Raw genomic sequence first — 23,644 nt, 5'->3', positions numbered from 1 at the left:
CCTCCAGATCCCTCCAATATGGATGTCGCCGCCGCTGCTTCATCCGGCGTGCCTCCGCAAGACGTACCCGCCCTACAGGGCCTCCCCGCCGGTTGGGTGTTGTTCGATGAACTCGTCGGCTTGGATGAAGAGCTCGCCAACAACGCCACATCCGCCGCCTGCGCGACAACAAATGGTCTCCCTCCGCCTCGCCGCGCCGCCGGCTTCCTCCTGCGTCCATCTTTACACCAATGAACACGTGTATGGAAGGCCAAGGGTGTTGGCCGCGGACCGCGACCTCCTCCTCGTGAACATGCTCGTCGCCGCCCAAGACGAGGTTCCCGGGAACTACCCGGACAACTTTCTGGTCTACAAGGCCGACACGGACACGCCGTGGCTGTGATCTCTACCCTCTCCGGTCGACTGGATAGACCCTCGCTGGCCATGAATGCCCAATCTACCTCGTCTACTCCACTGGATAGGCCGGTGCGAAGGCGTCGGCATAGCTCGCAGCGGCGAGGTGTTCTTCGTGGCGAATCTCACTATAAACTAAACGGTTCTTATATTATGGGACGGAGGGAGTATGTCAGAAACAACGAGTGCATGTGCACTGAAAACTGGGAGGAGGTGGCAGACCTGCTGCTTTACTAGTCCGAGAACAACATGTGGGAAGCGAAGCGCCTCAGCATGGCCCCCGACCAGCACAAGGAGTACGTCTATTGCAGGTGGAGAACAGACGCCGTCTTCTCCTACGGTGGATTCATGTGTTGGTCGATTACCACCGTGGCTTTCTGCGCTACAACCTGTCTACCCATGACTCTTGCCTCAGCTTCGTCCGCTTCCCCGGCATCGAGACGTGGGACGACGACCGCGTATATCCCCCAATATACAGGACCGTGTCCGTCGTCGCTCACGGAGGCGGAGGCTTCCTGAAGTTCGTGGACGTCGACTACCACGATTCGCCTTTGCCGCGAAAGGCACCGACATACCCGATCGTGAACCAGCACGACACCAGCATCCTCTACTTGATAGTGGAGGGAGTTGGCGAGGCTTGGATGATGACGGTGGACATGGAAAAGAAGTCGTTGAGGTGGTACGAAATCGACAAGAACGGGATAAGTTATATCTTGGGTGGCAGAAGAAAAATCATTTACAGTGATCTCTGTACATACCTAGCCAACCCCCGAGGGAATTAAACGTGATCTCTGGTTGCATGAGCAAGCAACTTTTAAAAAATAGTTAAATCTCAGTCGATGTGTTTTTGCCCAAATCTGGGTGGCAAGGTGTGCTCCAGCAGGTTCGTATTTATTGTTTGGGCATTGTAATGTGTGCCTTACAAGTTCCTGGTGGCTACAGAATATCCCTGATACTGTAGGTCTTTAAAGCATTTGGGGTGTTCTTGCCACTTAGATTCTTTAGTATTTGTGCCCAATGGTTGACTCATCTTCTATCATGAGAACGTAGTAATTTTCAAGCAAAACTAACTGATGCATGAACCTCCGAAAAATAGAATTACCCTCCGAAACTGGTTGACTCATCTTCTGCATAGCAAACTACGGACTTATATGTGTTAAAACGATGAACATTGAATAATTATGCAACTGATGAAATATGCAACTTGTCTTTCCTCAGGGCCAATGGCCAGTACATATATACATATATAGGTGGTAAATATGCAGGAAACCCCTCATACAACGGGGAGAATATACATACTACACATGGAACATAATACAACTCTAGCAGAAACTAACAGTTGCACTACATGGACATCAGTTTATTTTGTTTGCAAGCAACCCTTCTGTTGGAGAGCTCTTCAGCGATGAGCGTCATTTTTGCTTGGTTTGGTCATCTATAGGGCAAATGATTCTATTGGTTAGACATCCATAACATGTGCATAAAAATTGAAAACTTTTCATCCATCGCATCACATGATCATTTATGGCACTAAACGAAAATTGTAAATTACAAAGAAAAATAATTAACAGAAACTATGAATAAAACTATGCTACAGAGCTAGTTCGCTTAGATTGAAACTCATGAGCTAGTTCCTTGCGTGCAGATGTATTCGCTTGCACATGGCAGCTTTAAAGAAATACACAGGACACCTTATATTGGATTCAACACCATAAGTGTGTGTTATCCTAAGTGCCTGCTAGTTAATATCCATTCATCATTATCTATAGTTTAGTTGCAACTGAAAACATATGTATTCCAGCATGTCTAGAGTATATCTAACTATCGATTATCGCATTGTAGATCTGTTATTGAATTTCGTACTAGATATCATGGAAGAACAATGGATCAGCTCATTGTGTACATGTCGGCTCCAGTTGACAATCTAATCTTTAACACTTCTCTCTTTTTTCTCTTAGTTACTGTGAACTACTAGTTCTAAAATAGTATTTCAGTGAGTTTTCTGCTGTAAATCTGCACTTGAGACAACAAACTCATTCGCGTGTCATTTGCACCTAAGATAATGATATTCAAATTATATTGTCATCTTTGTAATGGTGCTATCCTTGAGATCTCTAATTTTTCAAGCAACCTGTTACATTCGCCACTCGGTGTCAAGGAAATGTGAACGTACCAGTCTCTTCATCATCAGATAGGCAATACCACATCTGCAGGAGCAGCCACGCCATGGGGATCACTGTGCAGCCCAAGCCTTCCTGTTAGCCATTCATCGAGCGTGCTGGATCAGGATCTGACTGCAGCGTGCCTGATGCGGAAGGCCCAACACCCCTACTTGGCAACACATTCGACGCAGCTGAGGAAACGCTAGATGTCATAGTCAAACCTCGCGGTGATGTTAGTGGCAGAACTGGATTTGGAGTTGAAGGTACTGGTGACGACAAGCGTGTTGGCTGTGAACTTGATGGCAGTAGTGGAACCTGCTGAATTTGATGTGAACTTGATGGCCCCAAGAGTGTGGCTAAAGTGGGGTATAAACTTGGGTGCAAACTTGACAGTGATGGGTTCCCTGGGGGAACTGCCTGTGGGCATGATTGTCTTATATTTACTGGAGTCACAGGGGTAGCCCGTGTCCTTGCAGACATGCTCTCCAGCTTAGTTGGAAGCTGCTGCTGATTTGCAGATGCCATCGAAAGCACCTGTGGAGGCAACCTGCGCCGAAGATGAGGAGCAGGTGCACGTGCACGTGCTAGATCACTCTGGACTCCAAAGCTTCCCCGTGGCAGAACTGGCGCGAGACTAAAAGTAGTTGACGGTGATCTGACAATGTTGTTTAGTATGGAGGGGCGAGGTCTGACAACTTGTGAAGATGGCGATGATGATGGTGATAGTCGATCGACCTTTAATGGTTGGACATGTGGTGGTGGACCAGCTGGTGATGATGGTGATGGTCGATCGACCTTTAATGGTTGGACATGTGGTGGTGGATCAGCTGGCGATGATGGTGATGGTCGGTCGACCTGTAATGGTTGGATATGATGTGTCAACACTAGTGGTCGACCAGCTGATGACGACGCAGCTGGTGATGCAGTCGATGCCACCGCTGAAGGCCTCGGGGGAACTTGCTGAGAGGCCTGGGGTGTCTGGTGATTTGGAGGGCTGTGGGCTCTAGCTGCAGATCAAAGTAATTAGCATTAGCGATAGGGATTTGGGAGGATGTTTGGAAAACATGTCAGCATAATCATTTAGAGGACATCAAATATGATTGCTTGTAGTCAATACTAAATACCTTGTGCTCCAGAAGAAGATATGAATTTAGCCCGAAAATAGTCAGCTATTGACTGGTTGAGGAGAACTTTCTCACATAAATTATCAAGTGTCCTTGTTTGCTGAAGATGAGTGGAATCCTGTTCTTGAAGTAACAAATCATACTTTTGTTTGACCTTGTCTATTTCTTGGCTACACTCAGTCCTAAGTTGTGATTTCTGTCCATAAGTGAAAAAATGAGAACAACGCGGAACTAGTGTAAGAAACTCACAACCAAGATACATGAAATAGAAGAAATAGCAAACCTTTAGTTCGTTGGTTTTATTAAGCGAGTCAATGTATGACCGCAATCTGTGCAACTCATTTTTCAGTGGTTCATCACCAACTGGTGGATGATTAAACACCATTGATGCCACCATTTTTGCTGAAGAACCAAGTGCAGCCTCGGGTTGATGACTTGGTTGACACTGATCAGAGTGTGTTCTTTCAAGCAGAATACTGGACAGTGGAACCCATGGGTGCATTCCAGATGGCAAACACTGAGATGATGGTACACGATAAAGGCTTGCTTGTTCTACATTTCTCTGTGAAAGCTCAGTTGGCACCATACTTGGTTGTGCAGATTGAATTATCAGATCTGACTGCATATAAGCTTCCCTGGATGCTGATGGTTGCATTTCAGGTTGCAAAGTCTGAGCTGGTATCATACCAGAACGGTCTACTTGTTCTGCCTCTCTTTGCAGAAGTTGTGCTGGAGCTGCAATTGGTTGGCCTGACTGCAGTAAAAGATTGGCCTCAGCTTCAACTTCGTTGGACATTTGCAAGGAAGCCTGGCTGGGCACAGGAACCACAATCTGTGGTTCTAGGTAAGGTGGATCTGCCTGAGTATTGTCCCCATTGCCGGTGTTAACTTCCATTTCAGCATCTCCTAAATGTTGGTCAGTCTCTCCGGGTAATGGTTGCGAACCCATACCACTCTGTCGCCCAACATGTTCAGTCCTTCTATCGTCACCACTTGAAGATTCCTGATAAATGTCACAGGTACATAGGATTATAGTATCATAATGGACACTAATAATAAAAACGGTCAAAAGGAATACTAGCACAACTATAATGTAATGAAGTTCCATGAATACTAGTGCAACCATAATGAAATGGAGTACCATGAACTGAAACATGAAGACCATGTGTTCAGCACTGACTCTAATAGAAAGATAGGTGCTGCATCAACTGGGATGTCCACTATTTGTAAGTACGTACAAGTAAAATAGCTACACAAAGTCACAGACGCTCACAGATGAGCCTACTAAACATTTCTTTTCCTTTCGATATATTACAAAGAACTTATAAATGAGTAATCTACAAACCGTAAAACATCACATAGCATGAAAGGCAACATACTACATACAGTTCCACCTTCTATGCCTAGTGTACTGTACAGACCATGGTGAGCAAGTAACTATGTTCACATTGCCACGTGGAAAGAGCAAAAACTACACATCCTAGATGAGCCTACTAAACATCTCCTTTCCTTTTCGCTATCATAAAGCAGAACTTATACGAAAAATCTACAATCCATAAAACATGACATGAAACTTGAACCGAAGCTTCAATGTGCTGTATAATCTTACATAAATTGACTGCTAATTATGATAGAAGTTTTCATTAAAAAAAGTTAAGCTGACAGTTCCTATATGGATAAGCTTATAAAGTCAGAATGAAATCACTCCAAAGAACTAGCAAGTCTACTTAATTAATCCACCTTACCTGATTAATAGAATTATCAATTGCAGGACTAGAATTTACTTGGTGTTGAACAGCCAGAGATGCCCCTCCTTGCGAGTCGATGCAATCAAAAATATTGCTGATCGTGTTCTCTGTCAAACCAATACCTTCTGATGCTGGCATTCCCCCATTGTGGATAAGAACTTCAGCAGAACCATTTCTCGCTGCTTCTGCATTGATAACATCAGATGGAATCACACTACGAACCAATGTAACTTCCATCGCTGAGGTTTCATGCAAAGACTGCAGACAGTTTGCCAAAGTTGCTGTATCAACACAGGAGCTAAAATGGCTGAATTCCTCAATAGCAAAGCCTGAATCTGGTAAATAAATATGTTCATCAAAAGTAAGATCTAATTGGCCAAATTTTGCTTCGTGAAGGAAATTTTCCTTCAACTGTAACTCCTTGGTCCACACCATTGATTGCTGCAAGTCAAGCTTCTCACGCTGGTACCTCATGTGCTTCAGAAACGCATATAGTAACATAGTGAACCATTCAACTATTAGCTTTCTTTGACTACCTCTGTCCTCTGGAGCAGCTTGAGACCTACGAAGATGTTCCACAACTATTCTGCATGCTTCTCTCAGTTTCTCCACTCCCTTGTGCCTGTGCATGTCAAACATTGCGACCTCATTTGTTTGTTTATCATGGATATTCTTTTCTCTCAAGGAGAAAACCATGTCAACTAATTTAATTCTTTTCTCTGTGATTCTATTAAGAAGTGCATCCTTTGATAAATGTTGTTTTTCATGAATCTCTGGAACATATAGCACTTCCTTCTCTCCTGGTACAATAGGCTCAATCACTAAGTCATGTGAATCCTCTTGATGTGATTCATTCCCACCAACAGACGCTGCCTGCTTAGGGATTGATTTGTCACCTGCCTGCTTAGGGATTGATTTGTCACATCCATATTTAGTTGAGGTCTCCTGCTGGTATGGTGATATGTTCTTTACTGAAATTGATTGATTACTCTTGCTTGTTCTGCCTACTCTATGTGAGAACTCCTTCTTTAGGATCCTTAGCTTCTTATAAACCTTCTCCGCAAGAGTTTCACTGCACTCATACTTCAAATGTTCTACAGCAAGGGCCAGTGATTCTCTATGATCGACTTTATGCCTTGAGAGAGAAGCAGCACGCCAGCACTGAAGTAAAGCATGCAAAGAAGGAAAACATTCATGAAGAACAGCAACATTTAACATTGAACATGTAGTACAAAATTACAGAAGGCTTTCTCTAACCAGTGCAATGTTGAATGCATGCAGTATGTCCTTTGGCACCTGACTGACTTGGTGATTCTTCAAAGTATACTCAAGAAGTTCTTCACATAAACATTTAACACTCCCCTGCACAACGTGCTACAGTTCCATCAAAGAATCCAATCATCTAAAATAGCAAAATGATGAATATATTAAATCATGCGTCTTCAGGAATTTTAACCTCACTGGAATGGTAGGGTGAATCACTTTTTGATAACTTGTCTCTGTATTTATTTGCTACACATAATGCATTGATGTTCAGAATGCTGCACTCCAGGCAGAGTTTATGATTGTTGATCAATTACAAACAACCAAATATTATACTTCTCTTCGGGATGTATTTGGTTCTTACTATCGTTCTTACAGAACTTTCAATACTGCCAATTAGGTTAGTACTTCTGACCAAAAGAATATACTAAACAGTAGCAACTCTAGCAGAATCAGCAAAATGGCCCAATCGCCATAATAACCACCTGTATGGTGTTCGGGGCCCAAAAAAGGGGTCTAGCAGAGTCGCAATATCGCCCTCCATGATTTTTGGAGCGTGCTCCAAATAGCGGGACGTAGCCTCCATATCTGGAGGCTGCACGGGGCTGCTTTGGAGCATGCTCTAAACCCAACCGCCTGCGTGGGAGGGCAGTTTCACCTCTCTCCTCGTCCTCCTGCGTGGCCTCCTCCCCCCCCCCCCCCCCCCCCAAGCCAATGGCACGGGTCAGATGCCCGTAACAGTCCCGCAGCCGCTTATCTCACCAGGAAACGAGCCAATTAATGGCCGCCGTCGCGTGTCCAACAGCCTGCGCCCGTTTCAGCCCCATTTTCCTGCCGCCCGCCGGCCACATTTCCCACCGCTTGCTGCTATAGAAAGGCCAGTGCATCCCCGTCCCAGCTCATCTCCCTGCCGCCCACAGCTCCACTTCCCTCCTCATCCTCACCAAACCGCTTCGCCCAAGGCCAGACTGGCTGCCACTCACGGAGGAGGCACGGCAGCTGGACAAGGAGGATGCGCAGGAGGAGGCTGCCCTCATTGCAGAGGAGTGGGATCACCGGGAAAAGCTGCCACGGCCGGTTTCCCGCCGGTCCCTCACTGTTAGGGCAGCTTGGGATGCCCACCAGGCCACCGCCTCCGACATAGGCGTTGAGGAGGCCGCGGCAGAGAGGGAGCATGCCTTCTGGGCCAACTTCGAGGTGGCATGGGCAGCAGCACAGGAGATGGACAGAGAACGAGCACGCCATCTGGGACCATCCCCCAAAAGTCTGGACTAGTGGAGAAGGGCGGGCAATATATTTCAACACAAACATCAAGGGAACAATGAAGTCGTTACATTCAGCATACCGGTAGTTCAAACAATTCATATAGCTTTGAGATCTCAGGCTTCAACTGGATGTGAAGACTTTTTTGTGTGTCTTGAAGATTTTCCACCCCTACAAAATGGACTCTGTTAGAACAGTGCATTATTCACACAAAAAACAGAGCTGGTATTACAGTAGTATACCTTGTTCCTGCCATGTGTCATCAACTGATATTTGATGAGAACTAGATGTCACATTAGTTTCAGGCAATATTGAGTCCTTGTCTTCGCCAGCTAAAACATTTGCAGATGAATCCAAGATTCCAGCAATTTTTCGACGAGAACTACATGCCGTATTAGTTTCAGGCAATATTGAGTCCTGGTCTTCGCCAGCTAAAACATTTGCAGATGAATCCAAGATTCCAGCAATTTTTCTACGTTTGGTACTACCTTCATCAGCCTCATCGGCAGGAACGTTCCCTTCTTCCATGTTTTGTATCTTTCTACAGCTTCTTTGTGCCTGCTCAGTTATATACTGCCAACGAGGAGACTTCTGATCTAGCAAATTTACCCAGAACTTTGGCAGATCACTATCAGGTGCAGAGATCCCCTCCCTCTCACCTACTACAAGACTATCTCTAGAATAAAAAGGTCCACTCAGATGAGCTTGTGATATGGCTGCATTGCTCATCTTAGTGCTGGGATCATCTTTAGTGGATAACTTCTTTAAGTCCAAAAGTACTTTATCCATGAACAGTTTCTCAGCATCAGAATCCTTGGGTAAACATGCATAGTTTTTTAGCCCTTCGAGTCTACTGAAGAGAAATGATGCACCCCAACTAAGCAGAGAATGGCTCAGGATAGGCCTTATATTCTGGACAGTGCTATCAAGAATATGACCATGCTTTGCAAGTATAAGAGCCTTTTCCTCCACTGTACAAGACGAATACAAACGAAAAATGGGCACGCACTCGGATTGTGACTCTATGCTGATCTTCTGGAGGACTCTCAAGTCATTTGTGGGATTCCAATCACTACAATATATGATGATGACATCAACTGATGATAGTTTAATGCTTGGGACACACGCACGACTATCAATCAAGAAAATAAACCGGCCCTTAGTCGTGTCATTGAACATACTCATTGCACCCTGTTTCTTTCGTACATTGAGATCACGCTCCACGCGCTCATATGACTCAAAACCAAATCTTTGATTGACAAAGTCATCCAAAATGTCACCCATTGGATTGCCAGCCCCACCACAAGACTGCACATAGAAGAAAGTAACATTATATTGCACTGATAAGCTTGGGAAACCTTTAAAAAAGATCATGATATTTGATTCTAACAACGATGAATCAGAAACTACCCAAACAATGAGCTTAATAAGGGATATATCATATACCCTTCAGGAATTAAAAAGTGCAGATGGTACTTAAACATTGGTACATTTTGAAAAAATGTGGCAACATCTTTTTTTAACAGACGCCATGATGCTAGAACATGTGCTTGCAAAATGTTGTTTCTAGAGTGAACCATATGTTCATTGTACCAAAAAAAGATAAAAAGAATCAAATGCATATCAGCTTTCTGCAGGAGCAACCATGCATTCATATAGACAACATTGGGGGGGGGGGGGGGGGGGGTCAGCCCAGACCCTGAGAAGGGTCAGAGAATGCCTCCTTAAATCTAAAGGATTGAACATGTACTTCTTTCAGGATGAGCCATGGTCTAATAGGGGTTATTTTGCCAAAAAATTCTGTGTGTTCCTTTGTTTCCAGATATAAGCCAGCAGGCCATGACAAAGATGCCCAAAAATCTATTTTGAAAAACCAGCACTACGATGGTGCAGCATGTCTCCGATACCGTTTCTCTGCTGGTCCGCCGTACTGAATGCCAAGCTGTTCCAACAGCTGACATCAAACGGGCATCTGAAGGACAGATGGATGCTGGTTTTCTACTGTTCGTTGCTGCAAAGTACACAAGAGTTATCACTGGAGACAGTGAAGTGCCGCCGTGCTATAATTTCTTCGGTGTTTAAACGATCAAACTAAATCAATGTCTAGAAACTCCAATACTCAATGCTGCGGAATTCTTATGTGCATAACTGTACTAAAGTGAAACATCACTAGTCTTTCTGCAGCTCTTGATTTTGCGACTAGGAAAGTGATACCCAGATGTTATTACTAACAATTTGACAAAATGCACCAAAGAGCAATGACAGCTTGAAACTTCTCACCGTATGACAAGTTGATAACACTTGTGCATAACATTGACAAATAAGTAAAGGAAATCATCACTGCTTCAGTTACCAAAAATAAAATAATGCGTGCTTTCAGGAAATAAAATATATTAATCCTTGCCAACTCTTTGGATACAAGTACTAGTAATGAATCACACATAACAGGCATTACTACATAAATAGGGCCAAAACTAAATAATGGAAGTAAGAGATTATCTGGGGAATGGTAACACAAAACGCTCACCTGGGAAAGGATAAGAACTCTCTGCCCTTTTTTCCAGATTTCTTGGAGCATTTTGTCAAGAAGCAGTAGCTTGCCACTTGCACTCACTCCAATATCTAGGATATCAGTTACTGGGTGTCCCTTGGTAAGTAATAAATGCAACGTTTTATCTACTAGATAAGGGTGGTCGCAGCACTGTTGCATGATAAGATCATTAAAGACAGTTAGCTATGCACAATGAGGGCCATTGAAGATTCCATCTAACTCCCTACTATGAAAAAAGGTGTCATGCATGCTCAGAATTTTAACAGCTAACCTTCCGGAGGGATACAAGAATGTTGCGAAGAGCACCAACACTGTCAGTTTTTGAATGTGATCGAAGCGCAGGCGAGTTTGAAAGTAAGGTATAACAGTACATTTCTAGTTGCACTCGTGAAAGGCGAGCAGGAACCCAATACTCCACAAATTTTGATGAATCCGCTTTCTGGCCCATTGCAACATGAAGTGCGAACTCTGAACAGTCATCAGTTGGCTCTGTAGCATCCATTGCAGGACTGCTTGAGCACAGATCAACAGTCATATGTGCCTGTACAGGACTTGATAATGTAACCAAGTCCTTCCATGCAGATGGTAGGATGATAAGAGAAAGAAAAGCTACATTGCAAATAACAAGCCAACATACTGAAGCAACAACAATGTTACAAAAAAATCAAGCATATGCTTAATAGGAATTCAGGTAGCTAAAAGGGAACTATACAAAGTATCCCGTCAGGTGAACAGTCTCCTGCATAAGTTGTACTTAAGTAAGAACCTCAAGACTTTATATGAGATAATTCAGGTGCAAATAAAGAATATTTTGATGTATTACTGAATATGTGTTCAGTTATTTACTTCTATTTTGCTACCCGAGACTTACGACCTATAAAGGATGAAGGAAAATAACAATGATACTTACAGTAATGCTTTGTAATAATTTAAGGTCAAGAGTTGTAATAATTTAAGCCCAAGAGGTGATATTGTGATCTAGGAGCAACGAAATAACATACTATTAATCTATTACCAGAATATGTTACTTAATTCTATTTTGCTACTCCAGGGTTAAGACCTACAAAGGATGAAGGCAGAGAGAACTGCTACTTACAGCAAGGCCTTGATTTCATAAAGAGTAGAATAAAGAAAACCGACAACTCAAAAGAATAGAAGATGGTTGAGCAAACCTCTGAAATGGGAGCAGATTTTTCAACATCATTTTTCAACCCATCTGTCTCCAATATCACCTTGGGAGCTTCACACTGGCCAGAAGTATAGCCTTCCCAAAATTTATTGACGACTTGACTTGAATATGCCTGTTTATCTTCTTCAGATTTTTCAACATCAGTTTTCAACCCATCTGTCTCCAATATCACCTTGGGAACTTCACACAGGCCAGAAGTATAGCCTTCCAAAAAATTATTGGCGACTTGACTTAAATGTGCCTGGTTATCTTCTTCATGTGCGCCACTTTCTTCATACCTCAAAACAGAGCCATTGTCTTCTGTGTGTACCTTGGAAGCATTTCCCTCATAGGCTTTGAAAGTAGCAGCAGGGAATACATCACCAAAGAAAAATAAAAGGGGAAGAAGGTATTAGGATAAAAAGAATTGATATGCCAAAATTTCGTTGATAACAAGCTATACAAGCCTATTAAAATGCTACATTAATTATTTCAACAAAAGTGCTTTGCACCGAACGCCTTGCATTGTTTTTAGAGCATTCAGCAAGCTAGTAACACTTCATCCTGACCAAATCAGTCACAAGAACACGTTAAGCTTTACGCCTTCAGCTATCTAAGATGAACTTACACAATATGCAGCAAAAAGCAAAGTCTTGGAGATGGCTATTTACAACAAACAGGCCAACCGTGATAATGAAACAGGCCAACTAAACTGTGACTGTCATCCCAGTTGATTGGAAAAGCAAAATATGAGCTCAAAGTCACAGGGAAATCAAGTACCAGGAGATTTTTCATATTCTTCAGAAGATGTCTTGAAGATATTTGTATAGCTCTGTGCGGTTAGCCTTTTCTGCTTCTTCAATGGCATAGTACCACTCTCGGAAGCATCATTCTTTGTTGAGTCATGTTCATCAATTTCTCTTTTTACGGTTTTGTCGGGAGTAGCCACTGGACTAGAAACTCCAGTTGCATCATTTGAAGCAGTAGAAGCTGAAACAGTACTTTTCTTTACTCTGTCGGACGTTCTTGGGGTACTAGCCTTCCTCGTCGACCCTTTTAGCTTCCTTGCTGATGATTTCGGGGTACCAGGTGTGCTGGGGTTGCTTCTGCCCCTAATAGATTTCTGCGGAACCGGTGTAGAGGCAGAACTGGTGGTCAAAATGGGATTCTTTCCTTTTGTTTCTCGGTTCGACCTCCTGAGGTTTGGCTTCTGCTCATCGCTTGTTTCACATGTGGACAAGCTTCTAGACTCCCTTCCACTGGCGGATGAGGTGGAGGTCGTTGCAGACTTGGGGTCTTTTGCACTGGTGGCGGCGCTGCCTTTCCTTGCACTGGTGCCCCCTGCCCCCTCATTGTTCGCCCCTCCTGACCGGGTATTGGCCATCTGCTTCCGAAGAATCAACGCACTAGGCAGGGCACCTAGAATAACGCAATCAGAAGCAGAGGGGGTCAGATATTTGGTCGAGGAGCATGGTATTAAACAGAGAAATTGTTTAATTTCGCGATGCGTAAGCAGTGCGACTTGGGTTGTTTTTGGTTAGGCTGTGGATTTTCTCAAAGCAGCTGTGGGAGATGTGCTGTGGAAAAGCTGTGCAGGCTGTGTGCTGTGAGAAAGCTGTAAAGCCATTTGACAAACTAGCTGTCTGCAATGTGGCTGTGGGGTAAATGCCTGAAATACCCGTAAAAGCTGAAACATTGGTTGCATGGTAGTACTACATAATTAGAGGTTGACTTAGTTTATAAATATAGCTATTAGACAAATTACCTAGTTAATTATTCAATGGAATTTTCGAGTCAATGCATATGAACGAGAATGAAAATTTTCCTATAAGTTTTGGATCATGGAATAGCTAATGAGAACACTAATACAAACATAATTGACTAATTATCTGGCTATGTTGATCATTATGGAATTTCAGCATGTCAAAGGAGTATTCTCATGGATCAATGCATCGGTTCGTTGAGCACACAGATGCAAATAGCAAACAACTCATCACAAAATTCTCTAGCAAGAAACCCAAATATTTTGCAGGACCTAGCATTGACCAGCAACTAGACTACATGCCAATACCACAAGCCTTGACAACAACCAGAGGTGCACGGGGCCATCAAATAGCTAAGAAGCAAATCTAGCACTACCCAGGCCACGAAAACGGTTGTTGTGGTGCCCCCATTGACCATTGTACACCAGCAGCAACCCAGCACAGCAAGTACCCATGGTACAGGGGCATGTACAGCAAAAAAGTTGATTTTTTTTTACCTCACAGTCGAACTGCGACGGAGCCGTCCGTCGTGGTCGAGCCGGTGGGCACAGGGAGGCCGTGCGAAAGAAGAGAGACGGCGAAGGCGGTGCCGGGGTAGAGCTCCTGCGGCGGCCCGTCGTCTTGGTCGAGCTCCTGCGGCGGCCGGTCACTGTGGCCGAGGTGGACGGGGGCGGCCGCGGAGCGGAGGAGAGGAGGCCGGAGCGAATGGAGGTGGATGAGGGGGTGGAGGCGGCCGACGGCGGTCTTGCGGCTGCCCGCCGGCGGCGAGGTGGGGGCGCGCCGGTGGGCAGCTGCTGGACGGCGGACGAGAACCCTAGAAATGGGGACTGCGTCTGCGTTGACTCTTGCGTGGACGCTGGACGGGGACGGGGACTGCCGGACTGGGCACCGATTAGGATTTTCACAGTGGCAAACATGGGTAATTTCACCATAACTCTGGGGCCAAAGACGGGTGGCCAAATCGAGAAGCATTAGAGCTCCTTCGATTCAAAGGAATTTTATAGAATTTCTGAAGAATTAAAATCCTTAGGATTTTTTCTTTATATTGGTCCTTTGATTTATAAGGTTGAATCCCATGAGATTTTTTTCTATGGAATCTTTTGTACTACATTTTATAAAAAATCTAACATCCAGTTCAATTTTTTTTACAATTCCTCTATTCTCCCATGTCATCAAACACTCCTTACTAATTTTATAGGATTCAAGTGAGCATGCCATTTCAACCCTATACTTTTTATATCTCTACGTTTTTAAAATCCTATACGAATCAAAGAGGCCCTTAACGTGTGCAGATGGGGCGGTCGATGGCGGGTGCCACGTGGGATCGCTAGAGACAAAAAGAGATCGCTGGGAGAAAAGAAAACGCGTGGCTGTCTTGGCGTCAAGGCGTGCTATTCTGCCTGGCTGCCTTGGTGGTTGCAGATGAGGGGGAGGAAGGGATGGCATCGAGGTGTCGATGGAGGCCCTAGCTCGAGGCGGCGAGATGCAGAGATGCGGGGTGGTGCGGATGGAGAGGCAGCTTCAGATCCGCGCGCAGCCGCCCGCACTCTCCTTCCTCTGCCGCCTTCCCTGTGGTCAGGTCAGTGCCGCCACCACTGCTCCATGCCTCGTGCCGATCCAATTCGCCTCATATTCGTCGTGTGCGGTGGCTGGCGCAGCTCCGTCTTCTCCCCGCCCTCCATCCTCATGTGTTCAGCAGAAACCCTAGGAGGAGCTCGAGCCACATCGGTGAATGTTCTCTGCTAGGTTTGGTGCTACTACTCCGTCTTCGATCCCAACCATCTCGCACGTTCCCGAGATCGTCGTCTTCCTGGCCGGGACCCCTGGTGAGAGCCTCTCTCCATGCCCCAACTTCCTAAGCACATACGTATCTCCTAATGGTGAATCTTTGACTGAATTTGTTACACACGACGTTTACTGAAACTGTTGTGGTCTGAAGAACAGCTTACTGAAATTGTTCTAGTCTGAAAAACAGTTACCTGAATCTGTTCAAGTCTGAAAGTGTTAGTGTGAACTGTCTGCAACTGTTGTAATCTTGTAGACAGAGTAGGTCAGTTGATTCATCTCTTTTCAGCCTTAACAGAGAAGATGGTGATGATATCCGTTTGACTTAGCCCATTTTGCTTGTGTTTGAATAATCCCTGAACAAAATTCAGGTTCCAACAGTGGTAAACTAAATCTTGTTACTGCACATGATTTGTATTCAGGTTTTCTACATGACCCGTCGTAATATTACGATACATTCTGTTAAAACCTGGCAATGGTCTGAAACTGTTGTAGTCCTATAGAAAGTAAAAGTAGTTGGATGGGAATAGTGTATTTATCAAAGCTAGTTGGACATCCCTGTTCTTGATTAAGATAATTCAGTTCGTCCATTCCATATGTTTGCCGCTAGTAGAAATTATGGAAGCTAAAAGGCCAAATCAAGCTCAGTCATCTCATTTTACCGCTAGTAGATTTCAGACTTTTATTATGTTGTGCGCACACACACATACAACACGTTCGGCACAGTCGCGGCGGCGGCACTGTCGGCTACTTATCTGTACTCCTCACCAGAGTTTGAAGTGGCAGAGTGAGCTCGTTAGCATGGCATGAGAAGTGGTATTTGATAAAATAAAGCATGTCAGATCATGTCACTCCTTAGTACTTGTATGGTTTATTCACGTGTGATGCTCCTCTTTGGCCATTTGGCTGAGTGAGTAGAACTAGACGAAGTAAGGGCCGCGTGAACTGCACGGCCATTTGTGCTGAAAATTAAGTGGGCGCTGGTTCAGCAAGCAACGACCCAATGTGTCAGTCTATTTCAGAAAGAAGAGGTCCTGTTGGTTCAGTAAGCAAAACACTCGAGAGGTCCCTGTCTATTTGAGAAAAAGGAAAGTGCAACAAAAATGTCAAACATCGCGTGCATGAACTGGATTAATCTTCTGGCCTGCATTCCAGCATTTACCTCAAATTTTGACCAGGATGTATGACTTCGTTAAACAGCAATGTCCAGATTGTGCAGCTTAGGTGTGCATCAGTTTTGTTTTCATCAGGCTTTACTTACTTCAATTTAGTTTCATTTTCGCATTACTTCTTTTCGACATGGGTTGGAGTGGGAGCTATGATATTCTCTTTTGACGATATACGACTATTTGAAAGAGTATAAGCAAATAATTATATTTAGTACAAATGCGATAGGGGACATGTGTTTGAACTTCCTCTGGTTTTGAGAGAGTTTAGACACTCCATATATTTCCTCTCTGGCAAGTCATTTTGCCTATGATATATTGTATCCCTTTCTTTCTAACCTGAAAGTTAGCATGTCAATTTTAAATTAATTAGAGCTCATTTCTTCGCATGGTTCACTGATCCATACTTAAAAAATGAACTTCCATTTAGTTCATAATGTGTTCTTGGCTTCTTGATAACTGGAAATAAGTGTCCTATGTTTCTGCGTTTAATGCAGTTTCCCAATCGTAGATTTTACTGATGAAATAAATACGTCGAAAGGGGATTGGACATGTTACTGACTAAGGAGATAACGCCAAACTTTTGTATTGATTATGTTGCTATTTTCATACTTCAGTCAAGTTCTTGCCTTATGTGATGGGCAGGTTAGTTTACACTTCCTGAATGCCTCCGTATTCTGTTATGGCACTATTAAAACTTCTATCCCATAGGGCACACATCATTCAGAGGGAAATTTGTCTGTTCTTAATACCTTGCTTGTCCATACGGCTATTGGCTTTTGTTGCCTGTGTAGTATTTTTTTAAGTGTTTGTAAATCATATATATTCTGTAAATTGTATATTTTTTAATATTAAGGAACCCAATTTTTGCGTCTCCAATTGTAAAACTGACTCTCTCTGGAATTAGGAGATTAACTCATTATATGCACAATTTAACTTCTAAATTAATCTCCTTTTACATGTGGTTTAATTTCAAAATACACGCAGTGTAGATACGACTAAATATGTATTGCACACAATGGAAAATATTTGATATCATCGATTTCTTTGGATGGGGTTGACATTTGGGAGATGCTACACCATTGGTAATGACGACGCTTCAACAACTTACTTAGATTATTGTAATTTCCAAGCATTCAGTTATCCTTCCGTATATCATTCTGTACGTTTTGTGCCCGTTGACCAATTATTTGGCCTACAGGCCTACCGTGAGTGTCCCACACCTATTTAGTAGTGTCCCTTCTGCTTACATATTGCAAGCATAGTTCTTAACAGTCCACTTATTCTTGCTGAATGACAGGTTTGTAATTCATGGCATTTGGCGCATCTGCGCTTAAATTCTTGCTGGAATGGTAAACAACGATTCCATTTGGTACATAACTGAACTTGAACACCCATCATGCATCTGATTTCTCTACACTTCAATCATTCATGATTGCTGGGAAGATGAGTTTCATAATCTGCACAAGAAATATGAAAGAAAAGAAAGTCGGACTAGATGTCTCCACCCACGCCTCGACTATCGGGTTATTCTCTGTTCTTTCTTTCCTTGTCCTCTTCTCTCTTCTATAAATTCATCAAATTTGATTATTCTATTTAAGAACTAGATAAAATAGAAATATTCATGTATGTCTTCATAGTGCAGGTGATGTAATGCACCATTTCACAAGTAAGAATGGGACAAAAGCTACTACGCGCGCTCAATAAATTTTATAGTTTTGGATAGAAAAGGGGGAGCTGCATAAGAATTAATTATAGGGCAGTTGTATGTGTGGATACAGACACGGAAGTAAGGAATGGTATATAAATGATATCATATAAATAAATTGGTGGGCAGAAGTTGGTCTGATTTTATGGGATTAATTAATCCTGTATGTGCTTGCCAATTTTGGTTAGTAAGTATCAGGTAGCAGCTATCTTTTCATAATCCTTCTTCCACTTCTTGATGCACCTATCTTTTGCTTTAAGGTTACCATTAACAAAATGAAGAAAACCAACAATTTATTTTTGTAGTAAACGGCAATATGATGTGAAGGTATTCAAGAGAATCTGGTCTTATTTTTCTGATCCCTATGGTCCCTGTGAAGCATCAACTATATCAGCATTTTGAAGCTTAGAATGGCTAATGCTGATTGTTTAGAGCTTAGTTATAATGATTTCTTGTGCATCAGGTTATATTGTACAAGTGATTGCAACTGATTTATTTTCAGAGTTATTATTATTTACATGTATAAGTTTAGGGCTGACCTTTTATTTGTCTATGGCAACTACATATCTACATTGTTCCATGTATCAGCGCTTGTATGCACAAGCGTCAAACATATCAAAAACAGGAAAGTAAAAGGGGCGCTTTCCACCTGGCACCGCCCGCAATAGCGGGCCCCAACCGCTAGTGATGACGGAACAGGGGCACCCACCCCTCAACTAGTACTAGAAGAACGCTCGTGCGTTGCAACGAGGCCACATTAACTTCACGAGTTCAATATTAGTTATGTTAATATTATAATTAATATTCTCATACATATCAAGTGACATTGACGACATTTTTTACCATCAAATTCTCGCACGCACACTCTCTCCCTTCCTCTTCCTCTCTCTCCCCCTTTCCCTCCCTCTCTTTAACACACACACATATCCATCTTATTGGGTACGAGATCATAATCCATCTATTTCACACGCACACGTGCTAGTGCATAACAATATGGATTATGTGTATTATATTTGCCACCACAACTTATATTTCCCCGAGCCGCGTTGCTACAGAGCCGAGCTCCCGCCCGACCACCTCGCCGGCATCGAAGGGGAATGGATAAGGGTGACGCCCTGCCTCCCCTGCCCCCTATGGCCTCACTCCTCGACACCCCCTCCCAGATCCACTTCTCCTCCTCGCTCGCTCGATCCCGTCGATCTGGACGAAGTTAGACGCCATGGCCACCATGACCGACCCCGTCCACATAGCCACTGCTCTCCCTGCAGGCTAGGAGCTTGTCGAGGAGCTCCGAACTCCTCCGCTACTTCGTCTACGCCAACGAGATCAAGTCCAGTACTCCTGCATCGACGTCGCTGCCGTCTTCCTCAACCTTCGGCCATCGTAACATTGCCGTTCGATCCGCGTCGCCCCGAGCTCCCCTGTCTTCCCCTAGGGCGCCATTGACACCATCGTGATCTCCTCTTGCCTTTTCCCATGTTTCCCCTCTCGTTTGCTCTCGTTAGGTATTTCGCCGTGGCCGACAACCGCCGTCCGCCATGGCCATTGCAGGGGTAGCCACCGAGCTCCTTAGATTGACCCTGTGGCACATGCCCGCTCCTATGCGCGCCCATGCCCGAGCCTGCTGCTCTTCTTCCGCACCCGCGGGGCCACTCCCTCTCCATGCCCACGCCTGTGCCACACCGCGTCGATCTCGCCCGCCACTGCCGTCGCGCTCGCCGCAGCCACCGCACCACTCTGACCCGCGCGGCGCACACCCTGGCCACGCGCCACACTCTCGCTAGCTGCGCTCGCCCCGTCTGCTGCCGCCTATCCCTTCGCTCGCCCCGCAGTCGCGCCCCTCCTATCACGGCCATCTTCTGCCGGCCGCCCCCTCAGCCACGCCGGCCGCTTGCCTCGCCTGCTGCGTGCTGCTTCCTGCTGCTATGCGCTGCTCTACCGCTGGTACACTGTTGCGCCATGTCCTTTGACACCGTCGTGGACAAACATGGCGGACGGATTGTCAATGGAGTACGAGGAGGTGGTGGCGGAGAAGGTGTGGAGAGGCAGGAGGTCTGGGGTGGCGTCAGCTGGCTGTGGTGGAGGTGTTTATGCGAGAAGGAGCCGAAGCGGAAAGAGAGGTCACAATTGGAAAGAATCGAAAAAAAATCATAACCTGACGATCTCATTCCAAAAAATGCTAATATCGATGGAGGGTGATTTACTTCTATAGGTGGAAAACATAGGAAATATTGGTTGTTATCAAGGAAAGGCAAAAATTTAGGAAAGTTATGATTTTGAACTGATTTCTATGCAAATGGGGTTTTATTGTTTGGTAACGTGATATCAGTACCTATCTGTTTGTGACGTGTCTGATTAGAAAAGTTTGCAAATGTTAAGAAACTATTTATTGGGAGGAAAGTTTGTGACGTGTCTGTTATTTGTTTCCTAAACAAATTTCACTAATGAGAGAAATCAATTGATTTAGATAAATTAGGAAATTTAGATTAAAATATATTATTTGTTTTCTGAAAATCTGTTATTTGTTTCCTAAGACAAATTGAACCAATAAAAAGAATCAATTGATTTGCATAATTTAAGAAAGTTAGATTCATGATTTGTTATACGTTACGAAAGTTCTGATTGTAATAAAAAGTGGAGAGAAAAATAACCGATGGACCAAGGTGAGAGGGGGTGGTGGGAGGAGAGACAAAAAAACCAGCAAAAATAAACCGTGGAGACTATTCACCAACTGCTCTATTAGGAGTAGAGATATGTCCAGCCCATCAGAGGTAAGTCCTAAATTTGACACTGATACTCGTATTTTTGATTTATTTCAGATTTTTCGACGATGTTTGTTCAGTTGAAGGAGATATGCCATCGATTATGAGGCGTCTATGATGAATTCGTCAATATCAACATGCTATGTGTTTCAGTCTCTTGGAGATGCTTATAAGATGAATACGTGCGATTATATATAGGGTGAGTGCATGCTCACTCATATGTAAACAACTTCGATTACATTGTACTGAAAAATCTCTCTCCCTCTAAATTTAATATAGGTAGGCCCTTTCATCCTCTATTAAGCCTATAATAAAATTTAAGTGACCCTTTAATAGATGTAGCATTACTCACATGCATCAAATCATCGAGGGCGCACGGCTTCTCCGGTTTTTTTTTTGTGTCCGGTATTATGAAATAAGATCTACTTCAGGATTCCTATACTGACCGGAAGGACGGGCCGATCAGTGATTGGTCATGTTTGTTCGACCTAATCGATCTTCTCAAACGGTCCCTACACACCAAACTAATCAGCACTCCTGCCCATATATGGGTGGATATGCAAGGCTCGGGCGCGCCCACTATGTCAGCTCGACCCATCCTGGCTCACACGAACCCCATTCTGTCCCATATCCACACCCATTTCTCAAAAAAAATCACACCCAGGTCAAACCCTAGCTTCACTCTCTCACTTTTGCTCCGCTCACTGTCTCTTTCCCTTCCCTCTCCCCGCAATGTTTGGCAATGGCGTCGGTGTCGGATCCGACAGCGAGGACGATCCCATCAACTGGGACGCCCTCGTTCGGGAGGTGGAGGCAAGTAACGATGAGCAGCTGGTCCTCCACATCGTGCTGTAGCGCTCATGAGTCGACAATGGCGGCAGCTCAGGCTCTGCCCTGTCCCCTGTCGATCGGCGTGGGAACGCGGACGCCAGCGTCGGCCCGTCTTGCATCACATGCAGCTTCGCGTGCTCGGCCAACTCCACTCCGCTCGCTCGACGCCCTCCTACCCCTCCGTGGTTGTTCCTCATGGACATCTGTGGGTGCTCATCCCCGCGACGCCGGCACCATAGAAGTGGATGCTCGAATTGGAGGCACACGCCGTCCACCGCGAGAGGCAGCGGGCTAGCTAGGGAGAGGGTGTCGGAGGCGACCGCATCTTCCTCCCGCCAACACATGTGGATTGTAGGCAGAGCCCAATGCGGGGAGCAACTCCTTATGACCGTCTTCCATCGCTCGTTGATGACGGCTGAGACGGATGCCCACCGCCTCCGACAGAAGAACGCCGAGGCGCTCCGGCTCAGCATCGAGCAGTCGGACCATCAAGCGAAGGAGAAGGCAGCGACGACAGTGAAAGTTGTCCAGCTGGCGAAGCAGCACAACTGCGCCATCCGGAGGATGGGCGTCTACATCTCATCCTCCTCCGACAACTCTGACGTCACAGACTGGCTCCGACGAACCCCTCCAGCCGTCGACGCCTACACGAGGGTTACATCCCCTCCGATGACAACAAGGGGAAAGGACCGGTGAGGAAGTGGCGAAATTCATTGGCCCTCTTCGTCTCCGTTTACATATCTAGCAATTTTAGTTTAAATATCTATTCATTTTGCAAGCTGAATTGTGATGTTTAAACTAAGTATTTTGGTCCAGATTAACTGCCTATTTGTTCTATGTTCCGAAATTTCGTGGGTGTGGATATTTGAGGATTGACCCGTCACTATCTGTGGACACGCGCAGGCGCGTCTGCGGACGTATTTGAGGTCAGATTAGCTATGTCTTGTTGTAGACGCTTTTCTAAAATTATTTTGAGTAATTGAGTTGATTTGATTGTACATGTTGCGGGTGTTTTCTTTATTTTTTGATGGATTAGCTGAGTTGTATAATCCAGGATTGCTCACAACCCTTTTAGAGCATCCCTAATCAATCTCTTATAATTTAGAGAAACAAATGGCCTCCTACTTTTTAGAGAAATGTATTTTCTCCTCTAAAAAAGTGTGGTTTCTAGCCGATCCTTATTAGACTTAACTCACTACAGAAAATAAACACAAATTAGTTTATTTTTGGGTCAGTGAGTTAAACTTCACTACTCAATTATTTTATTAAATGACATTTTAGTCACATGCTTTACTAGTTCTTCGCTAAGAGAACTGATCCAAAGAAAAATTATACACTTCAATAGAAACACCACTTCCTTAACTGCTCCTACTAGTCTGATCAATGATTTCTTCATCTCTTCATTGTCTACATTATTGCTTTTCTCTATTGGCTTCTCGAACTTGCAGACTTCTTTCTTTTCTGCCACCTCAAATTTGGACATTGTGTCCTCTCTAGTCTCATCTCTGGCAACTAGTGCACCAATATCTAGCAGATATCTCGCTATCAATAGGTCAATGTACTCTTCTTCCCAATACCAAAAAAATTCATCCTTCTCACATACAATTTTTGTTGGGGAACGCAGTAATTTCAAAAATTCCTACGCACACGCAAGATCATGGTGATGCATAGCAACGAGAGGGGAAGAGTGTTGTCCACGTACCCTCGTAGACCGTAAGCGGAAGCGTTATGACAACGCGGTTGATGTAGTCGTATGTCTTCACGATCGACCGATCTTAGTACCAAAGTACGGCACCTCCGCGATCTGCACACGTTCGGCTCGGTGACGTCCCACGAACTCACGATTCAGCAGAGTGTCGAGGGACACCTTCGTCAGCACGAGGCGCGATGACGATGATGATGATGCTACCGGAACAGGGCTTCGCCTAAGCACCGCTATGATATTGATGACCCACAA

The 23,644-nt window shown here is 44.4% G+C and overlaps 2 protein-coding genes across 11 annotated transcripts; one reads left to right on the top strand and one right to left on the bottom strand.

Moving 5' to 3' along the window:
* Positions 1–1,564: 1,564 nt before the first annotated feature.
* Positions 1,565–14,316, bottom strand: LOC125528853 (uncharacterized). The gene is made up of 13 exons (XM_087521653.1): positions 13,933–14,316; positions 12,453–13,091; positions 11,677–12,026; positions 10,776–11,075; positions 10,481–10,654; positions 8,196–9,261; positions 8,036–8,124; positions 6,685–6,789; positions 5,425–6,588; positions 3,963–4,682; positions 3,680–3,875; positions 2,567–3,562; positions 1,565–1,828 (listed from the first exon to the last, which is right to left on the bottom strand). Exons 2-12 carry the CDS (start codon positions 13,054–13,056, stop codon positions 2,652–2,654), a joined length of 5,679 nt encoding a protein of 1,892 aa, XP_087377779.1. The 5' UTR covers positions 13,057–13,091; positions 13,933–14,316; the 3' UTR covers positions 1,565–1,828; positions 2,567–2,651.
* A 466-nt stretch (positions 14,317–14,782) lies between these two features.
* Positions 14,783–21,132, top strand: LOC147972727 (uncharacterized). Of its 10 annotated transcripts, none has more exons than XR_015602665.1 (5): positions 14,784–15,014; positions 15,094–17,031; positions 17,687–17,738; positions 17,833–17,912; positions 18,032–18,690. XR_015602665.1 is itself a non-coding variant. In XM_087521651.1 (5 exons), exons 1-5 carry the CDS (start codon positions 14,892–14,894, stop codon positions 20,938–20,940), a joined length of 450 nt encoding a protein of 149 aa, XP_087377777.1. In that variant the 5' UTR covers positions 14,791–14,891; the 3' UTR covers positions 20,941–21,132. The 10 variants fall into 10 exon arrangements, 1 of the variants encoding a protein (XP_087377777.1); XM_087521651.1 differs by lacking the exon at positions 18,032–18,690 and adding an exon at positions 20,914–21,132 and having other exon boundaries at positions 14,791–15,014; positions 15,094–15,261; XR_015602666.1 differs by having other exon boundaries at positions 14,792–15,014; positions 15,094–15,261.
* Positions 21,133–23,644: the final 2,512 nt, after the last annotated feature.

This window comes from Triticum urartu, chromosome 5A, assembly GCF_056163025.1.
Source record: "Triticum urartu cultivar PI428250 chromosome 5A, HENAU_Tu73, whole genome shotgun sequence".
Classification (NCBI taxonomy): domain Eukaryota; kingdom Viridiplantae; phylum Streptophyta; class Magnoliopsida; order Poales; family Poaceae; genus Triticum; species Triticum urartu.
This window is presented reverse-complemented; position numbering and strand designations above follow the sequence as displayed.